General features: G+C 44.4%; 1 protein-coding gene across 2 annotated transcripts; it reads right to left on the bottom strand.

Annotated features, from left to right (window-relative positions):
* Positions 1 to 1,953: 1,953 nt before the first annotated feature.
* Positions 1,954 to 24,715, bottom strand: Irak4 (interleukin 1 receptor associated kinase 4). 2 transcript variants are annotated; one of them, XM_052160475.1, is made up of 12 exons: positions 24,545 to 24,715; positions 19,874 to 20,041; positions 16,330 to 16,475; positions 14,293 to 14,475; positions 13,490 to 13,650; positions 11,558 to 11,622; positions 9,887 to 10,001; positions 9,373 to 9,482; positions 7,375 to 7,558; positions 6,467 to 6,529; positions 2,884 to 3,042; positions 1,954 to 2,764 (listed from the first exon to the last, which is right to left on the bottom strand). In XM_052160475.1, exons 2-12 carry the CDS (start codon positions 20,032 to 20,034, stop codon positions 2,738 to 2,740), a joined length of 1,374 nt encoding a protein of 457 aa, XP_052016435.1. In that variant the 5' UTR covers positions 20,035 to 20,041; positions 24,545 to 24,715; the 3' UTR covers positions 1,954 to 2,737. The 2 variants fall into 2 exon arrangements, with proteins under 2 accessions (XP_052016435.1, XP_052016437.1); XM_052160477.1 differs by lacking the exons at positions 16,330 to 16,475; positions 24,545 to 24,715 and having other exon boundaries at positions 19,874 to 19,988.
* Between the last annotated feature and the right edge of the window lie 7 nt (positions 24,716 to 24,722).

The following is a 24,722-nucleotide window of genomic DNA, read 5'->3' as shown; positions in this document are numbered from 1 at the left end:
CCCATTCCTATTATCCCTATTATCCCCTCCTTTTCTCCTCAGGGGGGAAGGGTGTCCCATCCTTGTGGTGTCCCTTCTCTGAGGAGAAGGGAGGCTCCTCCCACCATCAAGTCCTCAGTAGAACTAGGCACATCCTCTGTCACTAAAGCCAGACAAGTCAGCCCAGCTAGGGGACCAGGATCCAGAAGGAGGCAACAGAGTCAGAGACAGCCTTTCTGCAGAGGGGCAGGACCTCAGAAGGCCCACCACCCACCATGCTGACCAACACAGTTGATTTCAGAAGTCAGTACAATGGGGAAATGTAAGGGAAATAAGGGAAAATGATAGTGTGGTCCAAAACATCCTGAAAAAAGTTCCATTTCTTCTATCGGTTATTTTCTCAAATGCCCAGTGCGGAGTACAGCAGTGTGAACAGAGGCTAGTTCCTTTGTTAGCTGCCGCTGTCCATTTCTTCATGCTGGAGTGTGTCACAGCAGAGGTGACATGCATTTCTCACTTGCCACAGGCTCAGTGGGGGCTGGCTCTTGACTGGTTGCTTGGAGGAGAGTTTAGAAGAAACACAACCATATTGAACCTGCTGTGACTGATACTCTCCACAGGGCTGATTGTCTCTGGGCCAAGCTGTGACTGGTCACCATCTCGCCATTGGTTGCAGCTTACTACTGAAAGATCTCTAGGTTGGGCAAACACTTTCCACTCTTAGGGGAGGAGTATATATAGCTTATTCTGGTTGAAGATGGGTGTGAAATCACCTATAAAAAATAGTATTTTGCATCAGTACTGCTGACATTTATATATTAAACTTTTGCTCCAGTCCTTAAAGTCTTCCAGAGGTTCAAGAACGTTGGTTTTTGCTATCTATCATTTCTTCCTTAGGAACTCTGGCTTGACATTAATATTGCTTCGAGTTGGCTTCTTAGCATTCCCACACAGGTTCCTTTGTCATTTTTTAAAACGTATCTGTCTTGATTGTTTTAGTACTTTATGAAATTGTTTACACGTCAGTCTACCCTGTCCAGACCTGCCAGGATCTCTTCTTCCTAAAAGAAGCCATGCTCCATCGCAGGCTGAGTGGAGACACGAGAGCCTGTGCTAGTCCCAAGGTGACCATCGAGTCAACCTTTCCGAACTGTCCCAGTCCTACCTGGCACAGTGCGCTGGGCGTGCAACACTGCCCCTCTCGTGCCTTATTATTTCCATAACATCCATCTTTCCTCTACTGTCCTTAGCAGCTCGTAGTGAGGGGACCCTCAGCTGGAGAAAACGACGCATGCCTGATAGTTCCTGTGAGCCACCGATCAGAGACTGCTTTCCCTCACATTGTCTCAGAGTATATAGCTTTTGTCATAAACAGGGACGGGTGGTTATTAGTTTCTGCTATCCCACAACACCAGGCTGATTCCGTTTGTGCCCCTGTCCTACAGTTTTATGAGCAAGGCTGTGGGTGACTTCATATTCAACAGTATCTTCCAATTCATGGAGTTTAGGGGCACAGCATTGCATGATTATCATACTGAGTCATTCTTTTTAATTTTTTTAAAGATTCATTTATTTATTATATGTAAGTACACTGTAGCTTATGACCCCATCCCGTACGCGCTACCTTCAAGGCCTGCAGTACAGAGTGGCTGATTCCATTTATTAAAGAGGTCAGCCATTGAGGAAGATGGCCTCTCTGGAACTTTCTCTATAGGTGCTCCTCGTGCAGATGGAGCGGGTCTGTGGAAATTGCATGTCCTTTTACTTCAGCAGGAGCGGTGCAATCACTTTCCCACCATGCTACCCCACGGAAAGGATGATGTCGGAATTGTCCCCCAAGTGCTCTACCCTCAGACAGCCTAGCCTCAGTTACAAGTCTTATCGCCCATTGGGGAGACAGTACAGATACCACCCCACCCCCCAAACTCATCATTGGTTCTGTCATGCCCCACATATAGTATGTAAATTTTTCTGGGGGAGGTGGACACAATCGAACATCTATTTATTCAAAATAGGACCCCAATAACAGCAGAAGAATAGATTCCACTCATGTCTACATTGTTGAACCGATGACTTGAGTTAGGGTTCTAGGAACAGTGGAGAGAGGTTCCTTACAGGACTGTTGGCGAGGAGCTATTTACAGGAACATGAAGTTAATAACAAAACCTGAAAACCAGCACTAAGGCTTAAGGCAGCTAAGAGCTGGTCCAGAGCTTTACAGGAAATGACTATGGGGTCAGCTGAGCTTCAAACCATGATTCCAGGCTGGACAGTGGTGGCATTTTTAATCCCAGCGTGCAGTAGGCAGAGACAGGTAGACTGCTGAGTTCAAGGCCAGCCTGGTTTACAGAGCAGGTTCCAGGACATCCAGGGATACCCAGAGAAATCCTGTCTTTCACTGTCCCCCAGCCCCCAAATAACCCTATTGTTTCTGTATAGCACAGTGCTTTCCGGAATCCTTAGTTCACTGTAGTTTGGTGATGTTACTGTGCTAAATGAACTCCCTACTAGGTGGGCGGGGCCAAGTGCTACCAGGAAACCATCATCACTTTTGCTGCATGTCAACATATTCATTAACTAACCAAGTACATTCATTGCACCATGATGCCTTGTTGATAAAACACATTTAGGAAAACAAAAAACAAACTTGAACAACAGGCAGGTGATCTAGCTCAATGTCAAAGTGCTTTTTCGGTCTCCAGGACCACGAGAAGTTAAAAACAAAAAAGATGTTTACTTCATTAGTTTTAAGCAGACATCACATCTCTTGTAGTAGCTGTTGAACCTTTCAAAAAGAAAGAGAACAAAAGAACCAGGTTATGCAGCTGTCTTGAAATGGATACTTAGTAAAGGATAACGCACCACACCTCTCTCTCTCTGTGTAGTGAACACGGAAGTGAATACCTTTGCAATGTCTGGCCGTCTGTTTTTCTTCTCTTGCAGACACTGACTAGCAGTAGAGTACATGGCTTCGACGGAAGCAGGATCCGCATCACTCATCTTCTCATCGGTGTAATCTTCAATTGTCTTCTCTTCATCTTCAATCTCATCTTTAATATCCAGCTTGAAAACAACATTAAAAATTGGTTAAAAGCTTCAAAGTTAGAGAAATCAGAATATACATTTAAATTATTTCGATTCATCTCAGTATTGTTTTTTGTAACCTTATGAGCAATTGGAGTCGTACAGGTCAGACGTTACATAAGGAAATGCATACATAGGTACACATTGCAGATTTACTGGCTTTATTCATATACACGCCTGCCCATGCGCTTTGTAATTCTTGTCTTTCTGGGACTAGTGGGCAGCGTCTGCCAGCTCACGGTCATCAGCTTCTTGCTGTGTGTCTGATAATGGAATTCCACCTTCTGGATCCAGGCAACCCTGTCTATCTACAGGGACTCAGACCTGCTGAGTTGAAAAGAAGGACCGGGAGATTAGGAGATGAATGAGGACGAGATAATGGTGCCCTGGGTTGAACAGCAGGTAGAGGGGTGGCCCCCAAAACATGCATGTGTGTGTATGTCTGCGTCCTGGTTCCTAGAGTCCATAAATAGGACCTCGTGGGGGGGGGGAGGTCATCTCTGTAGATCTCTGAAATGGGAGGTTCTCTTGAGTGTAGTGCTTTGAACGGAATGTTCCCATAGGCTCTTTTGGTTGTCAATTGGTGGTGCTCTCTGGGAGGCTTGGGAGGGCGTGGCCTTGGAGCAAGTATGACACTGGGGGAGGGCTTTGGGAGCTCAAACCCTCACTCCATTCCCAGTTCTCCCTTGCTTTGCAGAAGTGGTTTAACATGCAAGTCATCGCCTTCCTGCTCCTGCAACCACGCCCACCATTTGCTACCATATCTCCCTGCCACAAAAGACTCCGGAGCCATAAGCCCTAATATATACTTTTTTTCTATGTGTTGCCTGGATCATGATGTTTTATGAGTACAATAAAACAGTGACTAAGACACTGGGTTATCCAGCTGTGTTCTAACTTCAATGCCAAGTGTATGTATATATGTGAGAGAAAAAGAAAACGGCCCAGGAGAAAAATATGACCACCAGCAGCAGAGACCACAGTGACAAAGCTACAAGAAGCCACTAGAACCTGTAAAACGCAGGGAGTAGTTCTCTCTGGACCCTCAAGAGGGACTCATGGTCTTACTAAACTTTTGACTTCAGACTTCTACCAAGAGACTATATTTCTTTTACTTTAATAAGAGACGGAGTTCGTGGTATATTTTGTAGTAGGTCAAAGAAACTTGTATTGAGAGAAAGGATTATGAGTGAGGATTATGTACCATTCCAAAACTCTTCCAAAAAGGATGGATTGTGAAACCACACAGGCAATGGAGGGAAGGCTCCCTGACAGAGCTGGGTTTCCTTTACAATCTCAGGGCTTTCTAGCCGTACTGCACTTAAAGGTATAATGCTTCCTGATGTTTATAATTTCGCTATTAAATGGTGCAGTGCACACTTGTGAATCACAGAGATCCTGTGTTTCATTCTTTTTGAGCCAAAGTGGTGGCTTTGACACACTCTGAAGGGGAGAGAGGTCTCAGTAGCTAGCTATAGGTAGGCCTTTCTATAGGCAAGCCTTCCTGACACAGAAGCCCAGTGTGATGGGACACGGATTATCACCTCAACCCCTTATCTCTCTCCTTATCCTGTGAGGCTTGGTTTGTTTTGCTTTCTTGGTATTAGGGAGCCAGTGGAGGGACTTGCGCAGGCCGGGCAAGAGTTCTACCAAACAGCCTGCACCTCTAAATACTTCCTATCAGAAAGTAATTTTATGTTTATTTATTTATTTGGGGATGGGCAGAGGTCAGAAGACAATCAGTCCTCAGGTCAAAAGACTGAACTCGGGTCAGGCTAGGTGGCAGCACTGGCATGGGCTCAACATCTGGCCTCTGTATTTCCCATGTTAATGGTTTTAATCTAATCCCTGCCCCTCACCCCCAGCTTTATCTATGTCCTTATAGGAAAAGCTCAAACATGAACATCTCCCGTTCAGACTTTTCTCTTGATCTCCAGCAACGGATGGGACAGAGAGTTTTAAATTTCTGATTAATGTAATATTTTACTTTTTGATTTGCCATTAAAAAAATGAATACAGGGGCTGGAGAAATGGCTCAGCAGTTAAGAGCACTGCATGCTTTTCCAAAGGTCCTGAGTTCCTAGCAACCACATGGTGGCTCACAACCATCTATAATAATGAGATCTGATGCCTTCTTCTGGGGTGTCTGAAGACAGCTACCATGTACTTACATATAATAAATAAATAAATCCGTAAAAATTTGAATACAGTTAGAATATTCTCGTAAATGTCTTCCAATGTAACTATATCACATATACTACTTTAACATTACATTGCTAGCAAACCACGGACGTCTTTGTTTTATGGTGCACATTTGTAATAATCTCACACACTACGGTTTGCTTAGATTTGTACTGGCACTAAGACTTTCTCTGTCATTTCCAAGTTCTATTTTAATTGTCCTTCTGTATCTGTGTGTGTCTTCATGTGGACACATGCACACGTATGCAAGTATCTGTGGAGGTCAGAGGCTTATACCCCTGGAGCTGGGGTGCCAGGCAGTTGTGAGGCACCTAGCATGCGTGCTGGGAACTGAACTTTGGTCTCTGGTAAAGCCTTGTGAGCTCCTGGTGCTGGCCTTGTGCCTCCATCTCTGCAGCCCTGGTGCCAAGGCTGAACAAGGAAGTCAAGCCTTCAGATAGTCTACCCTAATCCTGGAATATTGTCTAGTATGTATCTACTGTCTGAACTGTCCATACTGTTCTACTCTAACAAGGCCTATGGATAAATTAAAATAAAAGGAATACTGTTGTTAATTTTGAGAAACATTTATATATGATATATATCTTTAGATTTTTTAAAGATATATATATATATATATATATATATATATGTGTGTGTGTGTGTGTGTGTGTGTGTGTGTGACATAGCATAATTCATGTATAGTTTACTCACCATTTAACTCATCTACTTATAAACTATCAATTGAATGTTCAATCTAAAAATTAGAAGGCTGGGAATGGTAGCACAGGAGGGAAGTGTTTTAACTCAGCAAGTAAAACACTCCACAGTGAAATAAAGAGCTTTTACTGGCATTCATATTCATATGCAGATACAAAGCTATGTGGGTTTTTTTCCTGCTCTCATGACCTGAAAGTACTTGGGCCTATACACTACAGATTGCAATAAACTGGACAGTGATAAAAAAACAGGTAAAGGAGCTTTCTTCTCATTTTGCCCACAAAGGCTGGGACAAAGAACATATAAATGACCTTTTTAACCTTCACAGATACAACCTGGCAAACCCAAGATTGAAGATACACCATGCTCTGTCAGTGTGCCAGTACACGGAGCCAGTATTATGTCAGAAAACGCTATTCCTGTGTGCCAGAGTTACCCACACACATCAAAGACCATAAAGGCAAGGTAGAAGAAAACGGACAGAAAGGAGTTAGGTACTAACCAGTAGCTGAGGCTCACGGTTTTCATCCACAGCTGCAAGTCCGGTTATCAGCTCTAATAAAACCTAGGAAGGCAAAGGGATCCATTAGCAAAACACTGGAGACATCAGTAGAAATTAAAAGGAACTCGAACTGAGCCCAGGGACTTAAACATGCTAAGCGGGCCTTGCTTGTGCTAGCCAGTGGCCTGGAGCCTGGGAGCTGATGGGATATAAGGATCTAAGAAGTTCTACTTGACATCTCTTTGGGGAACCCTGTGCTCTTACACCTTATGGGAGAACCTTATTTTCTAGCCAGTAGCCACATTTTACAAGTCCTTGCCTTTACACTATGGCGCAGTAAAGTTCCCATAAATGAAACCCGTTTGGAGAATGAAGATGAAGATGAGGCCTCATTAATCTCAACCCGCCTTCTCCGCCTCTGGCTGTTAGATAATAAAATGACAGAAAAGGGAAAGGAATCCCCGTTATGTGGTATGACTGACTTTGCGCGCAGGTTCGTTGTAAGCTTCATTCGGTTCCACGGTGAGACAGTATTTTCTTGTAGTTGTTAAAAAATTAATCAACTCAAACCTTTTCCATATTAGGGGTTTTTTGTAAACTTTCTGGTGCGCTGGGAGGCTAATATGAACAGTTTTTATATTTATATAAGAGAGAGAAAAAAGATACATACACTAAAATATTTTAATTTAATTCACGATGTAAAAAGAATGATCATTGGTTGGAGAGATGGCTTGGCAAAATAAAGGCACTTGCCACCAAGCCTGGTGACCTGCATCTGATCCGCAGAACCAACATGGTGGAAGGGAGCACTGCTCCCAAAAGCCACCCTCGGGCCTTTGGTGTGCGTATGTGGCGTGTATACACACTACAAAACTATGTGCAAAACAATAAAGACAATGATCACGTACCACACCGAAGCTGTAGATATCAGATTTGGGTGTTATTTCTCCTCGCAAAGCTTCCGGAGCCATATACGCTGTTGTGCCCACAATTCGGCTGGTCATGACTGTCTGCGCTAGTTTCCCTGAAGCCCGTGCAAGCCCAAAGTCAGATATTTTAGCAGTAAAGTCTTTGTCTAGTAAGATATTTGCACTGGAAAAGAAATTAAATTTGAGGGTTTGAAGGTAGAAAACATTCTTCTTACCTAGGATGCCCAATAGGTTCTTAGGAAGAAGTATATATAATAAACACACACACACACACACACATACACACACACACACACACACACATATATGTATACACACATATGGAGTCACATTGTGTGTCCTTTTGTATGTGCAGTAGAGAAGACTGAATTGTATTTAAATCAGTCAATTATTAAGATGATCGCAAGAGGGAGAATTGTTTTCCTTTCTGTATCTTGGAGAGAGATGTTTAAGGGAATAAAAACATTGTAAAATTTCCTCTTAAGGAAAATGTATTTTTCAGCATGCCGCAGATAGCTATTTACTTCCATACCTTAAAAGAATTTCAGACTTAGCATATACACCTCTCCTAAGCACACCCCAACCTAGACCCCTTCTGGTTCTTTCTATTCAAGCAAGCCATGCCACAGTCATTCCTGGAATGCACCTGTGGATGCTGTGAGTTCAAAGGTCCTTACTGAAAGTCCCCCTTTCCCGGATCCTCTACAACTGAGATGAAAACATGTCATCTTGGGGCTGGAGAGATGGCTCAGCGGTTAAGAGCACTGATTACTCTTCCAGAGGTCCTGAGTTCAACCACATGGTGGCTCACAACCATCTGTAACGAGATCTGACACCCTCTTCTGGATTGTCTGAAGACAGCTACTTATTATTATATATATTATGTTATTATTTATTATGCTTACATATAATAATAAATACATTAAAAATAAAAACATGTCATCTTTATTATTCCTATCTGCCCAGTTCTGCTCATGTGGACTCTGTCTACCAAGATCTAATTACCCCTGGTTTTAAAATGCTCCACCCTAGACAGAACTCACCACACTTAATATGGTGCTGTTGCCATACAGCTTTCAAGAGCATCCCTGTGCATTTACGATCCAGCCCTTGTCTTTGTTGGCCAGGCGCTAAAAGACCAGGGTCCTCAGTCATCTATTTAAATTCCTCTCATGTCTTCTACCTGCTATTTCCTGCACACCAGTCACATTGTAATCATTTCACTTCCTGTGACTCACCACGCCTTCACATTCCTTCTTACCGCTCACCCTATACGCTTAGTCGTCCCAGAATGTTCTCCTTAATTTCGACACAGCCACGCTCAAACTGTGCTTTCTTATTTCCAGTTCATCGCTCAGGTCTCAGCCTAAGCATTTGCTTCTCTTAAATTCCCTTCTTTACACCACTGGAGAGAGCTCCATTAGACACTTGAACCGTTCACTATTTCTGTGATGATTATCCGATGGAGGCTGAACTCTGTTCCGCACTACATCCGCTAACCTTATCGTGGGCAATGTCTAGCATATAGCAGGTAAATATTTAACTAGGTAAATAAAAAGAGTGGGGAGGACTTAAAATATCCACAGAGGTTGAAGGTGATTCTGGAAAGGCAGGTCATGGTGCTTGGCACACTGGGAGTCAGAGGTATCTGCCGTGCAGAGAGCTCCCCAGGGACAGGGGAAACAAGAAGTACAGGCAAAGAGCAAATGAAAAGAGAGACAATTATTCTTTAAAGATGGCTTTCCGCGGGGGGGGGGGGGGGGGGGGGGCTGGAGAGATGGCTCAGAGATTAAGAGCACTGACTGCTCTGAAGGTCCTGAGTTCAAATCCTAGCAACCACATGGTGGCTCACAACCATCTGTAATGAGATCCGATGCCCTCTTCTGATGCATCTGAAGACAGCTACAGTGTATGTATAATAATAAATAAATCTTTTTTAAAAAGATGGCTTTCCAGCATTTCTGATGGTAAACTTACCTCTTAATATCTCTATGGATATGATGATTTTCATGTAAAAAACTGATGCCATTTGCCGCTCCCTGAGCGATCCTGCATCTCATGTGCCAGGAAAGTGGTGGAGTGCCGTCCTTGTGAAGAAACAAACTGATTTGAAACAATGGTTTAGGTGAAAAAAAAAATCCAGAGAAAACACATACTGTATTTTTTTCCTGTCGACTGATACCAGGGATGTATCACTAAGGGTTTTAATTTTTAAAGTTTGCAAAAAAAAAAAAAAATCCCAAATAAGATTAAATGGACTCTGCACATCTTGCTTGAATATAAAAACACACCACAGTGTCCTCAACATCCAGCCTTGACTGACGCTTCTGCATCTTGAATGGGCAATACTGGTCCACACATGAACTATGTTGTTTTGCAGAAACAAGAAGATACTAATTTAATGGGTTTTGAAGTCCTGACCAAATGTGGACTTAAATTAGCAATCCAATACAGGAACAGAAAGTGAGACAGTCGGTCACAAGTGTCTTACCAGGCAGGACAGTCTGTCTAGCAAGGAACCATTGGGCATGTAAGCGTACACTAGGCACAGGTTGTTGCTGTCGCTTGAGAAGCCAAGCAGCTCCACCAGGTTTTCGTGCTGACACCTGGGATGAGAGACGTACCGTGCAAACTGTTATAAGTACTTGTAGGGGTTGCTCAACTTAAGAGCTTTAGTGAAAAGATCTAGGAGATACATGCCTGTATCTATATATCTATACACATATATATCACATGCAATATGGTGGATGTTCATAACCTGCTAACATGCTCACTGGAACTGTCAGTCTTTCCCTTAAATGGTCTGGTTTCAGTGACATTGACCCACAACAGAAACGAACCTCTTCCAGTTCTGTATTCATGGCTTGATCAGATCAGTGGAACCTGAGACAGGTTAGCTCAGGACGAGGCAGAGGCCCATCTTTTGTTCAGGGCATTTGCAAGATCTGGAAACTTGTAACAACGATGAATCCTCTAATGTAACAAAACTCTACTAATGTAACAAAACTCTACCAGACCCGAGGCACTGCTTTGTAGGAAAGATCTTCACTCACATTTAACTTTATTATTTATGATCTTTAACCACATGCTTGTCCACAACCTAGGTTTTTTGGTACACTTGAGAGAAATGAGTAGAATAGCCACTGAGGAACAAAACCACAGGCTTCATCAGAAAGCACAGTGCTGCCACCTGCTGGGCATGTGGCGCATGGCACGATGACGCCCTGAGCTTCTGGCTTCCCTGCATACATAACATGGTACTTATTACTGGGTAGCAGTATATCGCCACATGGAAGCTGTGAGAATTAATGGATACCTGAGGCACACGTAGCACATGAGAGATGTTCCATTATTCACTTATCTCATGCCATGTCATCTGTAAGTGTGTATACTCTTGTCTAAGAGGAATACTCAGAAGTATAAGTTAAACTGATAAATTCTCCGTTTCCACCGAATTTGCATTTTTAAAAATACAAATAGTTAAGTTGTTGAGTTTCTATGATCTGTAAAGTACGTGGAGGCTCACCTGTTTGATTTCATTAATCTAACATGTTATCATCCTAGTCCTTACTGGGTAGAGTTGGAAGAAAGTTGGATTAGGTCGTTTACTCGCAACATTTTTACTTATGTTATTTCCCTAGTTTTCTGTGAGTTTTAACTTCTCCGAGGGTCTGTCATTTTATAAATAATTTTTAGTTGTTTGTTTGTTTATTTATTTATTTATTTATTGGGACAGGGTCTTCCTACAAAGTTCAGGCTGTCTTGGAATTTGCAATGTACCACAGGGTGTCCTTGAACTCACGACCTTCCTTCCTCCACCCCCCCAAGCACTGGGATTACAGGAGTGTACCATCATTCGTAGACTTATCAATAGTATTTTTTTTTCTTAAATCACTGCAACAGATCTGTCAGGAATTCCTGGAATGGAAACCCTGATAATGGAAAACACTTCGAATCCAATGTAACTTTGTTGTGATTCAAAATACCGACCGCCTTCAGTCTGCAAGCGTGTGAGACTATGTGGTCATGCAGTCGGAGAATCGATAGTGTTTGGCTCAACCCTGTTCCTTCACACCTTTGAACCTGCACTTTATGGAGAAACCAGCTCCCTCTCCCCACACCATGCTTCCGCCCCAGGCCACACTGGAAAATCAGCACTTACTTTGCCATTACTTTAATTTCTTGATCAAACTGTTGCTTTAGTTCTTCAGTACTGATTTCAACCATCTATGAACGTAAAAATATATATCATAAGATGGTAAAATAGCCTCATGGCAGGCTGAGGCCCGAGAACAGCAAGTTCAACGTCTGCCTGGCTCTTAGAGGGTGTTCAAGGGTGGCCTCTGCAACTTGATCTTTCCTACAAGTGAGATGTTAAGAGGGCTGGGGTGTAGCTCAGTGGTCAAGTGCTGGACTAAATTATACAAGGCCCTGGGTACAACAATAACAGTACAGTAAAAAAAAAAAAAAAAGAAATAGTGGGCTGATGAGATGGCTCAGTGGTTAAGAGCACTGACTGCTCTTCCAGAGGTCCTGAGTTCAAATCCCAGCAACCACATGGTGGCTCACAACCATCTGTAATGAGATCTGATGTCCTCTTTTGGTGTGTCTAAAGACAGCTACAGTGTACTCACATATATAATAATAAATAAATCTTGGGGACAGAGTGAGCAGAGGTCCTGAGTTCAATTCTCAGCAACCACATGGTGGCTCTCAACCATCTGTCCAGCTACAGTGTACTCATATACATAAAATAAATAAATCTTAAAAAAAGAAAGAAATAGAAATAATGTCTTGCCATGGTCTGCATGCTTGGTCCTGGCCATCTGACAGGGAGCTTCAGGAGATTAAGAAGGACAGACAGACATGAGTAACATGAAGGTGGGATCAGGTGAGACAGAGCCATACATCAACCTAGATACACAGGGTGGTTATTAGGCAGAGCAAGACCTCAGATGCCAGGGTGCCAATCTTGGTAAATCTCTATAGGGGAGCAGCGGCCTCACCAGGGATGAAGACACAGAGGTTGGGACCTTTTACATGAACTGGTTTTAGACTAAAGGCCAACCAATTGCCAAAATCCTGACTCAGATCAGAGGAAGGCCTTGACCTTCCTGTGTAACAAAAAACTTCATCATAGAGAAATTTTAAAAAGACTTCTGTGTAACCAGCAGATGTAAGCAGATGTGAACTGAAAAGGAGAATCAAATCCTATGAAAGCCCTGTCAACAGAAATGACAAGGGAGGCCTATGCTGTCTACACGTGCGCGGTATTGACATTTTAAAGATGTAATGACAGGCTGGTGATATAACTAATCAATAATTACAAGTAGAAACCCTTATAGAAACAGGGACCAAGGACAGACAAGGAAGCTCATTTTTCATAATATGTATTTTTAAAAATCATTATTTTTGCTGGGCATGGTGGTGCATACCTTTACCCAGCACTCGGGAGGCAGAGGCAGGAAGATCTCTGTGAGTTCCAGGCCAGCTTGGTCTGCAGAAAGAGTTCCAGGACAGACAAGAGTACACAGGGAAACACTGTCTCAAATATGTATATGTATATGTGTATATGTGTACACGTGTATGTATATATGCGCATAATGTGCATATATGTATATATATGTACATATATGATGTTTTTGAATTACATTATTTAGTGTGTGTGTGCATATGCACACACGCATGAACAACAACAACATGTAGGAGTCAATTCTCTTCTTCTGTCGTGTGGGTCCCAGGGAGTAAACTCAGATTATTAGACTCACTGGCAAGTGCCCTTACCTACTGAGCTATGCCACTGGCACCTAAATCATATTTTTAGGTGGGACAGGTCATACAAAAGTATTCAGATAAAATTTCCTCAGGATCTCATTCTTAATCTAAACTATGTATGAGGCACTGTAGTGGAAGGCTTCTTAATGTCACCTGGTGAATCCGTCACTATCCCAAATGTGAGTCTATGTCTGTGTCTATACACTTTTCTAGAGACATCGGATGGGTCCACTTGGAGAGAATCCTCACTGGGATAATGAACAAACACCGTGAGGGTGGCCGACAGCTCGTTCTGAGAGGAGGAAGGAAGACAGCTTACCGCTCCGAGCTTCTTCACCGCCACGGTTCTGTTGTTCACACAGCCCTTGTACACCACTCCGAATCCCCCCTCTCCCATCCGGTTGCCACCGGCAGACACGGGTCGCTCATCGAAGTTATTTGTGATGCTCTTCAGTTCATAAAATGAAAAACCGTGAAACCCTGCAGCATCAACAGAATAGGGAAATGGTGCTTATGTAAAGAAATATGACTTTAATAACTGATGTCTTACTCAATTTGAAGACACACACACAGACACACACACACACAACACAGACACACACACACATGCTCACATGAAATACAGACTGTAACCTTCATTACGACACTTACCCTTGAAGATTTTGTATCAAACGCTCTACCTCCACCTAAAATACTTATTTGGCCTTAGTCGACTCACCCCAAACTCTAGTCACACCTACAAATCAGCTTCTTTGTATATTTAGTTTTGAGACACGGTGTCGTACAGACCAGGTTGGCCTTGAATTTGCTGTCTAGATGAAGCTGCCCTCGCGCTCCTGACCTCCCTGCCTCTGCCTTCCAAGGGTCGGGGCGCAGGTGCCCAGCACCGTGCTGACTCGCTTTCTCTCTTACTTCCCATCACTGTACCCCTGTCCCGTTGCCTCAGTTACTGAAAGAATAGCAACGGACGCAAATTAGACGGCACTTGATAAACTGATTAAGAAGAGAACCGTCAAAGGATGCTGCCAGTGTGCCACTGCCCGCTGTGCAAACACGGAGGTTCCCTTTAAATCACCATAATGGTGGGTCCACCACTGGGAAGAAATGGGGAATGTCACGTACGAGTATCGCTGGATTCTACACTTTCACTGTCTGGACTTGAGGAGTCGGGCGGCTCGCAGCTGTGTTCTAACTTTGGCATAGGTGTTATGGATGTCTTGTCTTTTTCCTGGCAAGGCCTGTGCGTCTGTGCCACCGTGGCCACTTCTCTCGGAGGTAGGTTGTTGGCGATTTGGGGAACAGCATCTGTGGAGCAAGAAGACGCAGTTAGTTTCTGTATGAGAAAGAAGTTTGTGTGAAAAAAAAAACAGTGTTGTGCTTTGTGCTTTGGATGAAAACGGCCTCCATAGGCTCAGAGGGAGTGGCACTATAAGGAGGTGTGGCCTTCCTGGAGGAAGTGTGTCACTGGGGGGCTGGCTTTGAGGTCTCAGATGCTCAAGCCAGGCTCAGTCTCTCTCTCTCTCTCTCTCTCTCTCTCTCTCTCTCTCTCTCTCTCTTTCCCTCCCTCCCTCCCTCCCTCCCTCCCTCCCTCCCTCTCTCTGTCTCTCTCTTCCTGTCTCTCTGTTTCTGTCTTTGTCTCTCTCTGTCTCTCTCTCCCTGCTGCCTGTAGGTCTGGATGTAGACCTCTCAGCCACCTCTCCTGGATCGTATCTGCCTGTGTCACCATGCTGGCAGCCGTGATGACAATGGAGTAAACCTTTGACCTGTAAGCTGGCACCAATTAAACGTTTTCCCTTATAGGAGTTGCTGTGGTCATATTGTCTCTTCTCAGCAGTAGAAACCCTAACTACAGCAACGAGGAACTCAGAGGCAGCTTCCAGACGTTGGCCATGCATCCTCACGAAACACAGGCAGATACCCCAGGAAGACGATGTTAGTTGTGATAAAAATGAATAGACAGAATGACGCTGTTTACAAAAGTAGTTCAGAGCCATTAGGAATTAGAGACACTGCTCATGTAAGAGTAGAACACCAGCAGTCATGGTGGTGCCCACCTGTGATCCCAGCACTTTGAAGGTAGAGGTAGGAGGATCAAGTTCATCCTTGGTCTTGACTACACAGTAAGTTCAAGGTCAGTCTGGGCTACATGAGATTCTGTCTCAAGGACAAACAACTGAACACAAACACTGACATACACATACTGACACACACACACACACACACACACACACACAGACAAATACACACTGACACACACCCAGACACAAAGACAGACACACACTCAAACACACCCAGACACACTGACACACACAGACACACAATGACACACAAACACTGACACACTGACACACACACTGACACACATACAAACACACATGGACATAGCCATACACACACACTGAAACACAGGCCCACACCCAGACACCACCAAAACACACCTACCCACACATACACACAAACACACACACACTGACACACAACATACATACACACTGACACACATACAAACACATACACTGACACACACACAGGCCCACATCCAGACACACACCCAAACACACATATATACATACTGACACACACACACACACACACACACACACACACACACAAACACACATAAAGAGGTGGGGGGGGGGGGGAGAACAAAAACCATCTTAGACATTTAACTCATTGCTATGACTCCCATTAAGGATGTGTGGCATGGAGTTCAGGAATCTACATGTTCCACAAGAACTCTAGGAGATTCTTCCCATAGCAATGGTGAGGTCCACTAGCATCACAGGGGGGAAACAGCGAGTTAATGAAGAGGGCAGAACCATCCTAACACAGTGGGATGCAGTATAAGGAAGCCATGATGCATCTTGTAAGGTGAAACTGAATGGGGCGGAAAGAAAGACACATCTCAAAAGAATAAAGCCTCACAGGCTGCATTCTTCATCCCTCTGACCCTACTTCGACGGGGTCAGACCAATCCTGGAGCACTCTAGCAGCGTGGTCCACTGTATTTGGTACCCAGAATGGTTAAAAGCTAGGGAGAGCTGGAAGAAGGGCCAGACTCAATGTTGGGTTTGTTCGTTACACGAAAGAGTAAAGCGATTCTGTGTCTGCCATCCGTCACTCCAGGCAGCTGTTCAGGCTCTAGACCCACCCATTTACCCGGCAGCAGGAGAGTGGCAGGGGCAAACAGCTCAACCTGGACCAGAAGATCTACAAGTTCACCAACTGTGCAGTTCGTGGTGCCCCAGTCAAACAGCAGTTCACAAGTAGGGCTCTTTCCAGTCTGAAGTAAGGCTTCGAATCTCCTGAAAAGCAAGAAATAAGGCACACATGGAGAGTTCACATGAAAATAGGCAATGATTTCTGTACCTCACAGCCTCTTCTGACTGTGTCACGAGGCCTCCTAGGGACAGGGAAGGAAAGGGACTGTGAGAGAGCCAGGAAAGACACCAACAAGAAGCAAAGACAGAAAAGGAGCTGGAGGAGGAGAGGGAGGAAGAGGAGGAGGAGGAGGAGGAGGAGGAGGAGGAGGAGGAGGAGGCGGCTGCTCCTCTGGCAAGAGATCACATCCAAAGACATTCTACATCTGTGTGATCTGACTGGAATACAGACATGTCCTTAGTACACACCATTAATCCCTCCTGCAAGAGTACATACACACCTTTAATCTCCTCTGGCTGGAATATTGACATGCCCTTAATATAGACCTTTAATCCCAAACAACGAAGGTAAAATTAGTTGGTGGAAGAAAGTACCCATGTTTGAGTCAAAGACAAAATGACAAATAGATAAAAATCTGACAGAATGAGATAGGACGCTATCAAGTCAGAGGACAAGAAAGAAAGGCTACTTAAGAGAGCAACACACACACACATACACACACACGCACACACATGCACGCACACACCGAGAGAGAGAGAGAGAGAGAGAGAGAGAGAGAGAGAGAGAGAGAGAGAGAGAGAGAGAGAGCAGTTTTACTAGGACAGTTTTACAGAGACAGGTTGCAGGTGAAGAACAAGCCAGAAGATCAGAACAGACTGCCAGAGTTAGTTTGAGATCATGCAGAGCAATTCAGTCAGAAGTCAAGAAAAGCAAGTTTGAATCAGTCAGCTTGGAGAGGTGTTTGGGCTAGAAAGACTGAGTTGAACCAGCTAACCAGAGTTCAGAACGAGCCAGAAAGGATGAGCTTTATCAACAGTGAGCCTCTGAGAGGACAATTATATCTGGGGAATAAAAGTTACTTTTACAAGCACAGGTCTAGACAAATTGGTAAACTCCAAGCTCTGTGAGACACCCTGCCTCAAAGAATAAGATGGAGAAAGATGAGATACTGACCCTTGGCCTCCACAGCATCTACTCAACACACACACACACACACACACACACACACACACACACACACACACACACAGAGAGAGAGAGAGAGAGAGAGAGAGAGAAACACACACACACACACACACACACACACACACACACACACACACACCACTGAAACCCAGCCAGTTAATATTATTTACCAAATATTTCCTGAATATTTATTCAGAGAGCTACAGGATACAACCAGCTATAGAGACGGTCTGTGAATTTTACTGGTTTACCGTGAGACTGCTAGACTGGGATGGGTGGGGTGCTCAGCTGGGAGTCACACAGCACGATCCAATGTACTCAAGTTCAGATCCAGATTCAGAGCTCTTCCGACCACGTGTTTACTTTTAGACCACTGAGCTATACTGCAATGTCTCACATGCACCTCACACTACATGTCCAGTCTTCCAGAGGTAGAGTTTCCAAATGCATAAGTTTGATTCATGAAGCAGAATGTGCCTTCGCTTAGATCTTAACTCTATTTAATTAGATAGAAGGGAGATCATCTTTGTTTTCATTTCAGTTGTTTTAAAGTTTAAGATTAGCTTTGTAAAGTAATACTGAAAACTTAACCAAGACAGCTCATTTGGGTTTTCTCCCAAAGCTTTTATCTGGAAAACTTTCAAAACTTAATAAAATTTTGAAAGACTAGCATAGTGAACAGCTTACTCTCCATCTAGATTTACCAATTGGCCAATTGGTAGCATCTGTGATCTTCTGAATGCTTTCACACTTAACCCCTCTGCCTGACTCTGTCTCTGTGTCTGCCTCTCTCTGTCTCTGTCTCTCTGTCTGTCTCTGCATCTCTCTGTCTCCGCCTTTCTCTCGGCCTCTCTCTGTCTCTGCCTCTGTCTCTTTCTCTCTCTTTCTCTTTTTGTCTGTCTCTTTCTCTCTCCCTCCCTACAGTGTAGGCCAGTTATCTTGTCTGTGCCTCTCTGACTCCATTTACCTGACTCCTTTTTAATTAGTAATTTCAATCACAATTAACTTTTTTTGGTAGGAACTACTCAGGAGGTGATGTGTTCTTCCTTCTACATCATACCCAGAGACACAAAATGGTGCACACAGTTACTTGACCACTTGGATAACGGGATGTGCTTCAGGTTTCTTCATGAGATATGGACCACTCTCAAGCTGGTACACACCCACCATCTTAGAGAATGGAGGCCGGAGGATCCGTTGTCCTAGGCTAGCCTTGCAAGTTTGAGGCCAGCCTTGGCTATGGAAGACCCTGTCACCGGCAACAGTTAACTTCTTCATTAATGTATATAGTATTTGTGGACAAAACTTTTAACTTTGGGGCCCTGATGGGCCTTGTGGGAACCAGTCTTCACTGGTGGCTGCATGTCTGTCTCTAAGTCCGCAACTTCTGCCATCCTGACAGTGTTTTGGCACTGTTCAGTTCACAGGAGCTGCAGCAAGCCCCCTTCCATTTTTAATGGAAATAACAAGAAACTATCCTTGGAAACTTGGTTTTCAAGTTTGAAAGCTGAGCTTTTGTTAGCATTTAGTCTAGGCTCCGCCCCACAGTTACCTGGCAACAGCCAGGTGCGCCCTCCTCTCTCTCTCTTGCCTTCTAGCTCTTGATCTCTCTCCTCTTGCTCCTGCTTCCCTCTCTCTCCATTCCCCTCCCCCTCTCTCCACATGCTCATGGCCTGCCTCCACTCTTCTACTCTCTCTCACTCCCTCCCTCCCTCCTTCCTTCCCTCCTTCCCTTTCTCCCTACCCCCCTCTGCTTTTCTCTCAACTCCCCTCTCCATGCCCTAAATAAACTCCATTCTGTGTCACATGGCTGATCCCTAAGGGGAGAAGGGATGCTTCAGCATGGGCCCACGGAGGCACCCCCTTCCCATACTGGGCCTCCACCAAAAATATTCCTTCCTTCTTGTATCCTTTGATAAAACACCACAGCTTTCCCCTTGCACTTAATAATGCTTACTTTTGTGGGAGCAGGCATTTGCTGGAAGGTCACTGTGGGAGCCCAGGCTTCACAGTCCTTCCCAGACTGATTGGAAAAATTAGGAAGAATTTATCTTTATGACAGCCTTCCGTCTCTTCAGAAGCCTGAAGCAGAGTAAACTGTTCTTGGCCCAACAAACTGAACTAGAGCAAAGACGAGGAGCTGGATTCTAGCTCAAAAACACATTCATGGGCTCACACCTTTAGCTCTGACATGCTGGCAATTTTAGCAAAAATTCTGTATACAAAAAAATTATATATTATCAATACCACCACGATAGAAAGGTTCACCTTCGAAACTGTCACATTAGACTGTAGTCATGCCCGCATCCTTCTTGTGATGGGAAGGATTTAAAAAGGAAAAAAATAAACACATTACCGTATATGAAACTGATTGTATCTGTCATCTCCAGAGGGCTTTTTAATAGCGACTGCTAATTTCTTCCACCCTTCTTGAGGATCAATAAAATCTGACAGCTTCCTAAGGATTCCAACATTGAGGCTGCGTACGTATGTTGATGGTGTCAAAGGCTTGTTCATCTTCTACCTGAAATGTGAAAAATCCCTATTACAACTTTATAACAAGTTAGCTGAGTGGTTATGACGCATGCCTTTAATGCCAGCACTTGGGAGGCAGGTGGGTCTTTTTGAGTTGTGAGTTTGAGGCTAGTCGAGTCTACAGAGTAAGTTCCAGGACAGCCAGGGGTATTTAAGGAAACACTGTCTTGAAACAAACAACAACAACAACTACAACAGTTTCAGAGAAAGCATCTAGAAGCTACCCATCATACACTGCTGTGCTACACGAGAGGCTGGCATCTGACCATCTGAACATGAAGTAGCTCTCTGACCCACCTCCTATTGAAGGGCATCTAATCACCCTCCAGGACTCTTCTTTTTTTCCTCACAAACAAACATTAGAAAACTTCATTCTGACACTGGGATTTTTCAAGTGGAATTTATAAAAGGTAATGTGCTTGTTGGGAAGAGACCTGGGAGCGTGTTCAGGAGTCACATCTTTGAATTTGTTTTTCTCAATTAGTACTCATTTTCTATGAAAATGTTTTTAATGGCATATTTATTCTATTCTATGCATGCAAGTATTTTGTGTGCATGCATGTCTGTCCACCATGTGCCTGTATGGTACATGCAGAGATCAGAAGAGGGCACCAGATCTTCTGGAACTAGAGGTCATAATTTTGAGCTACCATGTGGGTGCTGCGAACTGAACATGGCTTCTCTGTATACTACCAAGTGTGCTTAATCACTGAGGCATCTCTGCTGCACCTACTATTAAAGAATTTTTTACCCAACAATCTTTGCTAAAAGCAAAAAACAACACACAAATAAACAAACAAACAAAAACACCTAATTTATAAAGCATTAAAAGACATGTCCTGCCCACCTACTCTTTATGAGGCATACGAGAAGAACTGGCTGGAGGCTGTGAGACCTGCAAGATTTCCTGTTTTCTATAAGGCGGAATCTGTAGCCTGTCACTGTGGCTGCTCCCTTGAAGCACCTTTATTCGCTCGAATCCTCCTGGCTCCTCGTATTCTACCTTGGAGAGTCGCAGCTAAGAGACACCTCCGGATGTTACTTGTAACTGTGGATTACTGCTCTGCACAGACTGATGGGAACACGCCCTTCCCCTGGGGCTCACGTAACCTTTGACTCCTTGTCTTTGGTGGCCGTTTCCCATGTTTACCTCTCTCCGCGCTCCCTCTGTCCCTTATTCTCAGCAGACAATAATCTTTCCTTCCAGTTAATCAAGAGAGATGGACAAGTGTTATCCTTTTAATGATTTCTTTCTATAGATTTTCATTTTTAAAATACAATTGATCTTGTGTACGTAAGTGATACATCCGAATGCTACAGCATATAAAAGCTGTAAGATGGTAAAAGAGAATGTTTATTTGTGTGTCAGCTTCTATGCCAGAGCTCATGTCTCTCTGGCCTTCATCGTACATCACACCTACATAGACTGATGTCCCCCAACCTAATCATTCTTCACCGCACAATGCATTTATAATCATATAATTATTTGCTTGTTTACCACATATCTCTGTCATTAGACTTTAAGCTCTGAGAGTTAAGAACCAAACTCATTTTGTTCACTAATGTGACTTATACATTATAGATCCTGGTGTTGTAGGGTATGGTTTGGATTTGAAACATCTCCCTAAAGCTCTTGTTTGGAAGGCTTTGTCACTGTTGTAGTAGTGTTGGGGAGGGGCGGCATGTTTGGATCCTGAAGGCTCTCCTGTTGTCTATCAATGTATCCACCCCTGGATGGAGTCATAACTTCACAGGGTTTTGGGAACTGGTGGTAACGTTAGGAGGCGAGGGCTACCCAGATGAAAAAGGCTCATTAGGGGTGTACCTTGAAGGATGTGACCCTGTTCCTCCATCCCTTCTTTCTTCCCTCATTCTCTCTGCCCCTCCCCCATACCACGAGGTAAGTATACTGGTTCTGCTGTGTCTACTGTGTGCTCTCTGCCATGTTCTTCTTCACCGCACAGAAACAACTGATCATTTAACCTTATTAAATAAAACTCATTTTAATCTCCATCTAAAAAAAAAAAAAAAAAAAAAAAAAACCCTTATTAGCTTTGCCTCCTATTGCTCCCGACCAGGTTGTACAGTTATTACCTCCTGACTTAGGTTTTGGATCTTTGCTATCTGCTATGTTTTAGTGCGGCTCCTGGGATAGATCATCCTCTGAGGCACCCTACGGTCCCTTCTGCATCACTAATATTGTCACCTTGAAGTAGTTGAAATCGGTTCCCCTAAAGCTTGGAAAGCAGCTTGGATGACCTCTGGGGGAAACCAATGAGCCATCAGCTTGGATGACCTCTACCTTCTGGGGGAGACCAATGGGCCATCAGCTTGGCTGACCTTTGACCTCTGGGGGAGACTCATGGTCTTACCATTCTAGTCCTCGTTTCCAGGATTCAGAGCTAAAGCCACTGCACTGACGCCCTCTCTGTGCCAGTTAAACCTCTCTGTCCTATCAGAGCTCAGAAAAACTAGCATTTTCAAATCCGTTTACCATCCTTCAGGATCAGATTAATTCCTTGTGAGCTGCAGTGCTCCAAAAGACTAAACCTGACTGCTAGGGGCAGCCTTTGTGCCCTCCTCTGTGAACAGTGCTGGTTTGTCACAAACAAATCCAAACTAGATTGAGATGGGGCCCAGGAACACAGGGAACACACACACACATACACACACACACAAAACAAAAACAACAACAACAACAACAACAACAACAACAAAACAACCCAGCAAGTCACCTCCTTCTTTTATAAGAATTTTTGGTTCCTTCCCCCTCTGGCTCCTCCCCTTATGCCCCTCCTTCCTTAAGCCTTTTACCCAGTCTGAACTTCCCCTTATACCAAACAAAATTGTTCCACATACGCTCTCCAGTGACACTCACCCTGCAACAACTCCCTTTGTTTCTGGTGCATCTGCCCAAAGACCTTTCAGACACCGAGGAGATGTCCATGGTTCCTAAACCCTGACTTACTTCAGTGGTCACTAAAATGCTTTGGATATACTCCAAAGATGTATAATGTCACCCATTCATCAAACCGTGTCCCATTTCTGCCAGATATTAATTCAGGTGCCTGAAAATTAAACCTTAAGAAGAATAGAGAGAAAAAGAAGGCATGAACACAGGGAGTTTTATTCTAATAAAGGAAGAAGGCAGCAAGCTAAGAATGCATTTTGCAGTCTGTTACATAGTGTCTGCGTTGGTTTGAATGGGATGGACTCCATAGGTGTCCCTTGTTTGAGTACCTAGCTCCTGGTTGGTGACTTGTCTTAGGGTTTCCATTGCTGGGAACAGACGCCATGACCAAGGCAACTCTTATAAGGACAACATCTAACTGGGGCTGACTTACAGGTTCTGAGGTTCAGTCCATTATCATGAAGGTGGGAACATGGCAGTGTCTAGGCAGGCATGGTCTAGGCAGAGCTGAGAGTTCTACAACTTGATAGGAGCCGCCTATTAAGAGTGGTGGCTGGGGCGAGATTGGCCAGGGGACTGTCAAAGCCAGAGTAACTGTTACATAGGGATCAGAGGAGCTGTGGGAGGGAAGCTGGGACGCTCAGGGTAGAAGGCAGGGTGTGCCAGCCAGGAGCGCCCTGTAGCAAGCAGGGATTAGAGGGCCCTGGGGAAACCTGGTAGTCAGCATCTGCTTTGATACGTTGATAGGCATCTCTGTTAGCTATTTGTCCTGGGTTTGAGACCTAAGGGCTTCCTTCCACTGACAAACTGCAAGGGGCGGGTGAGGTTAGAGAGGAGGGATTGGACTACCAGGGTCTTAACGCTTCAGACTTGACTTTCTTCTGACTTGAGATGAACAGACGGTGGACATTCAGAGAGCAATGGAGACAGTTCCATATTCAAGGTTAAGTGAGGCTGCCTGGACGACAGGATGTGGGAGCGAAGATAAAGAAGTCAGAAGAGACAGCAATAAGAGGGTTCCAGTGTCCCCGTGCTCCATGTATTCCGCAGTGCAATCAACTAAGACAAGATTAGAACGCCCAAGTTTGGCCTGGGTGATCACGTCCGTCTGGAACATGTAGGAAGCAAAAATGTTTAGCATGAAAATAGGAGAATAAAGGAAACCTGAGTTCTTTGACATATATCTTGAAGGATTACTTCCAGAAACGGAAAATTGGATTTTTTTTTTTTTTAATCTTCTGTTTTGGGACCACAGTGGTGTCCATTCTGAAAGTTAATGGTGCTTTCTTGTTCTCTTGGGAATGCCTTTCCTGCCCCCTCTTGCTTCCAATCTGTCCTGCCCTTACTTCTCCCTCTACCTGTTGATAGACTGTCTGATGTACAGCTTCCTATGCTCCCCATCTCGTGACACCCTGGCGGCGGCAGACCAGCGCGCAGAGGCTGAGGGGTTCCCTAAGCCTCCTTTGCTGGAGTGCGCCCATTTCCTGGTTCTGGGGCGAAGCGACAGATTGTCAACCCAGCCCAGGACAGAGGACAGCAGAGAGATTGTGGCTTGAGATCAGCCTTCCTTACAAAACCTACTTCCTCTCTGAAGTTCCTCGCTTCCTGCCCAAGGTGATCGGCGCCCCGCCACTGTCCGGCGAGGACTGGGGAGTGGAGTACGCAGGTCCACGAGGCGACTTCAGACTGGCCGTGATCGGGGGTGATGTGGGTCCTCTTCTGTAGGACAAGGAGGGCAGGTCAGCAAAGGGTGAGAGTG

The sequence above is a fragment of the Apodemus sylvaticus genome, chromosome 17 (genome assembly GCF_947179515.1).
Source record: "Apodemus sylvaticus chromosome 17, mApoSyl1.1, whole genome shotgun sequence".
Classification (NCBI taxonomy): Eukaryota; Metazoa; Chordata; class Mammalia; order Rodentia; family Muridae; genus Apodemus; species Apodemus sylvaticus.
Note: the sequence above shows the minus strand (reverse complement) of the source record. Positions and strands in the feature narration are given on the sequence as shown.

What these genes read in the sequence shown, in the direction of transcription:
- Irak4 (XM_052160475.1), bottom strand. Translation starts at nt 20,034, where the DNA reads ATGAACAAGCCTTTGACACCATCAACATACGTACGCAGCCTCAATGTT. An exon ending in TGTAGAATCCAGCGATACTC is followed by an intron (nt 13,651 to 14,292) that starts GTACGTGACATT and finishes TTGATGCTGCAG; the next exon opens with GGTTTCACGGTTTTTCATTT. An exon ending in ACCGTGAGCCTCAGCTACTG is followed by an intron (nt 3,043 to 6,466) that starts GTTAGTACCTAA and finishes GTTGTTTTCAAG; the next exon opens with CTGGATATTAAAGATGAGAT.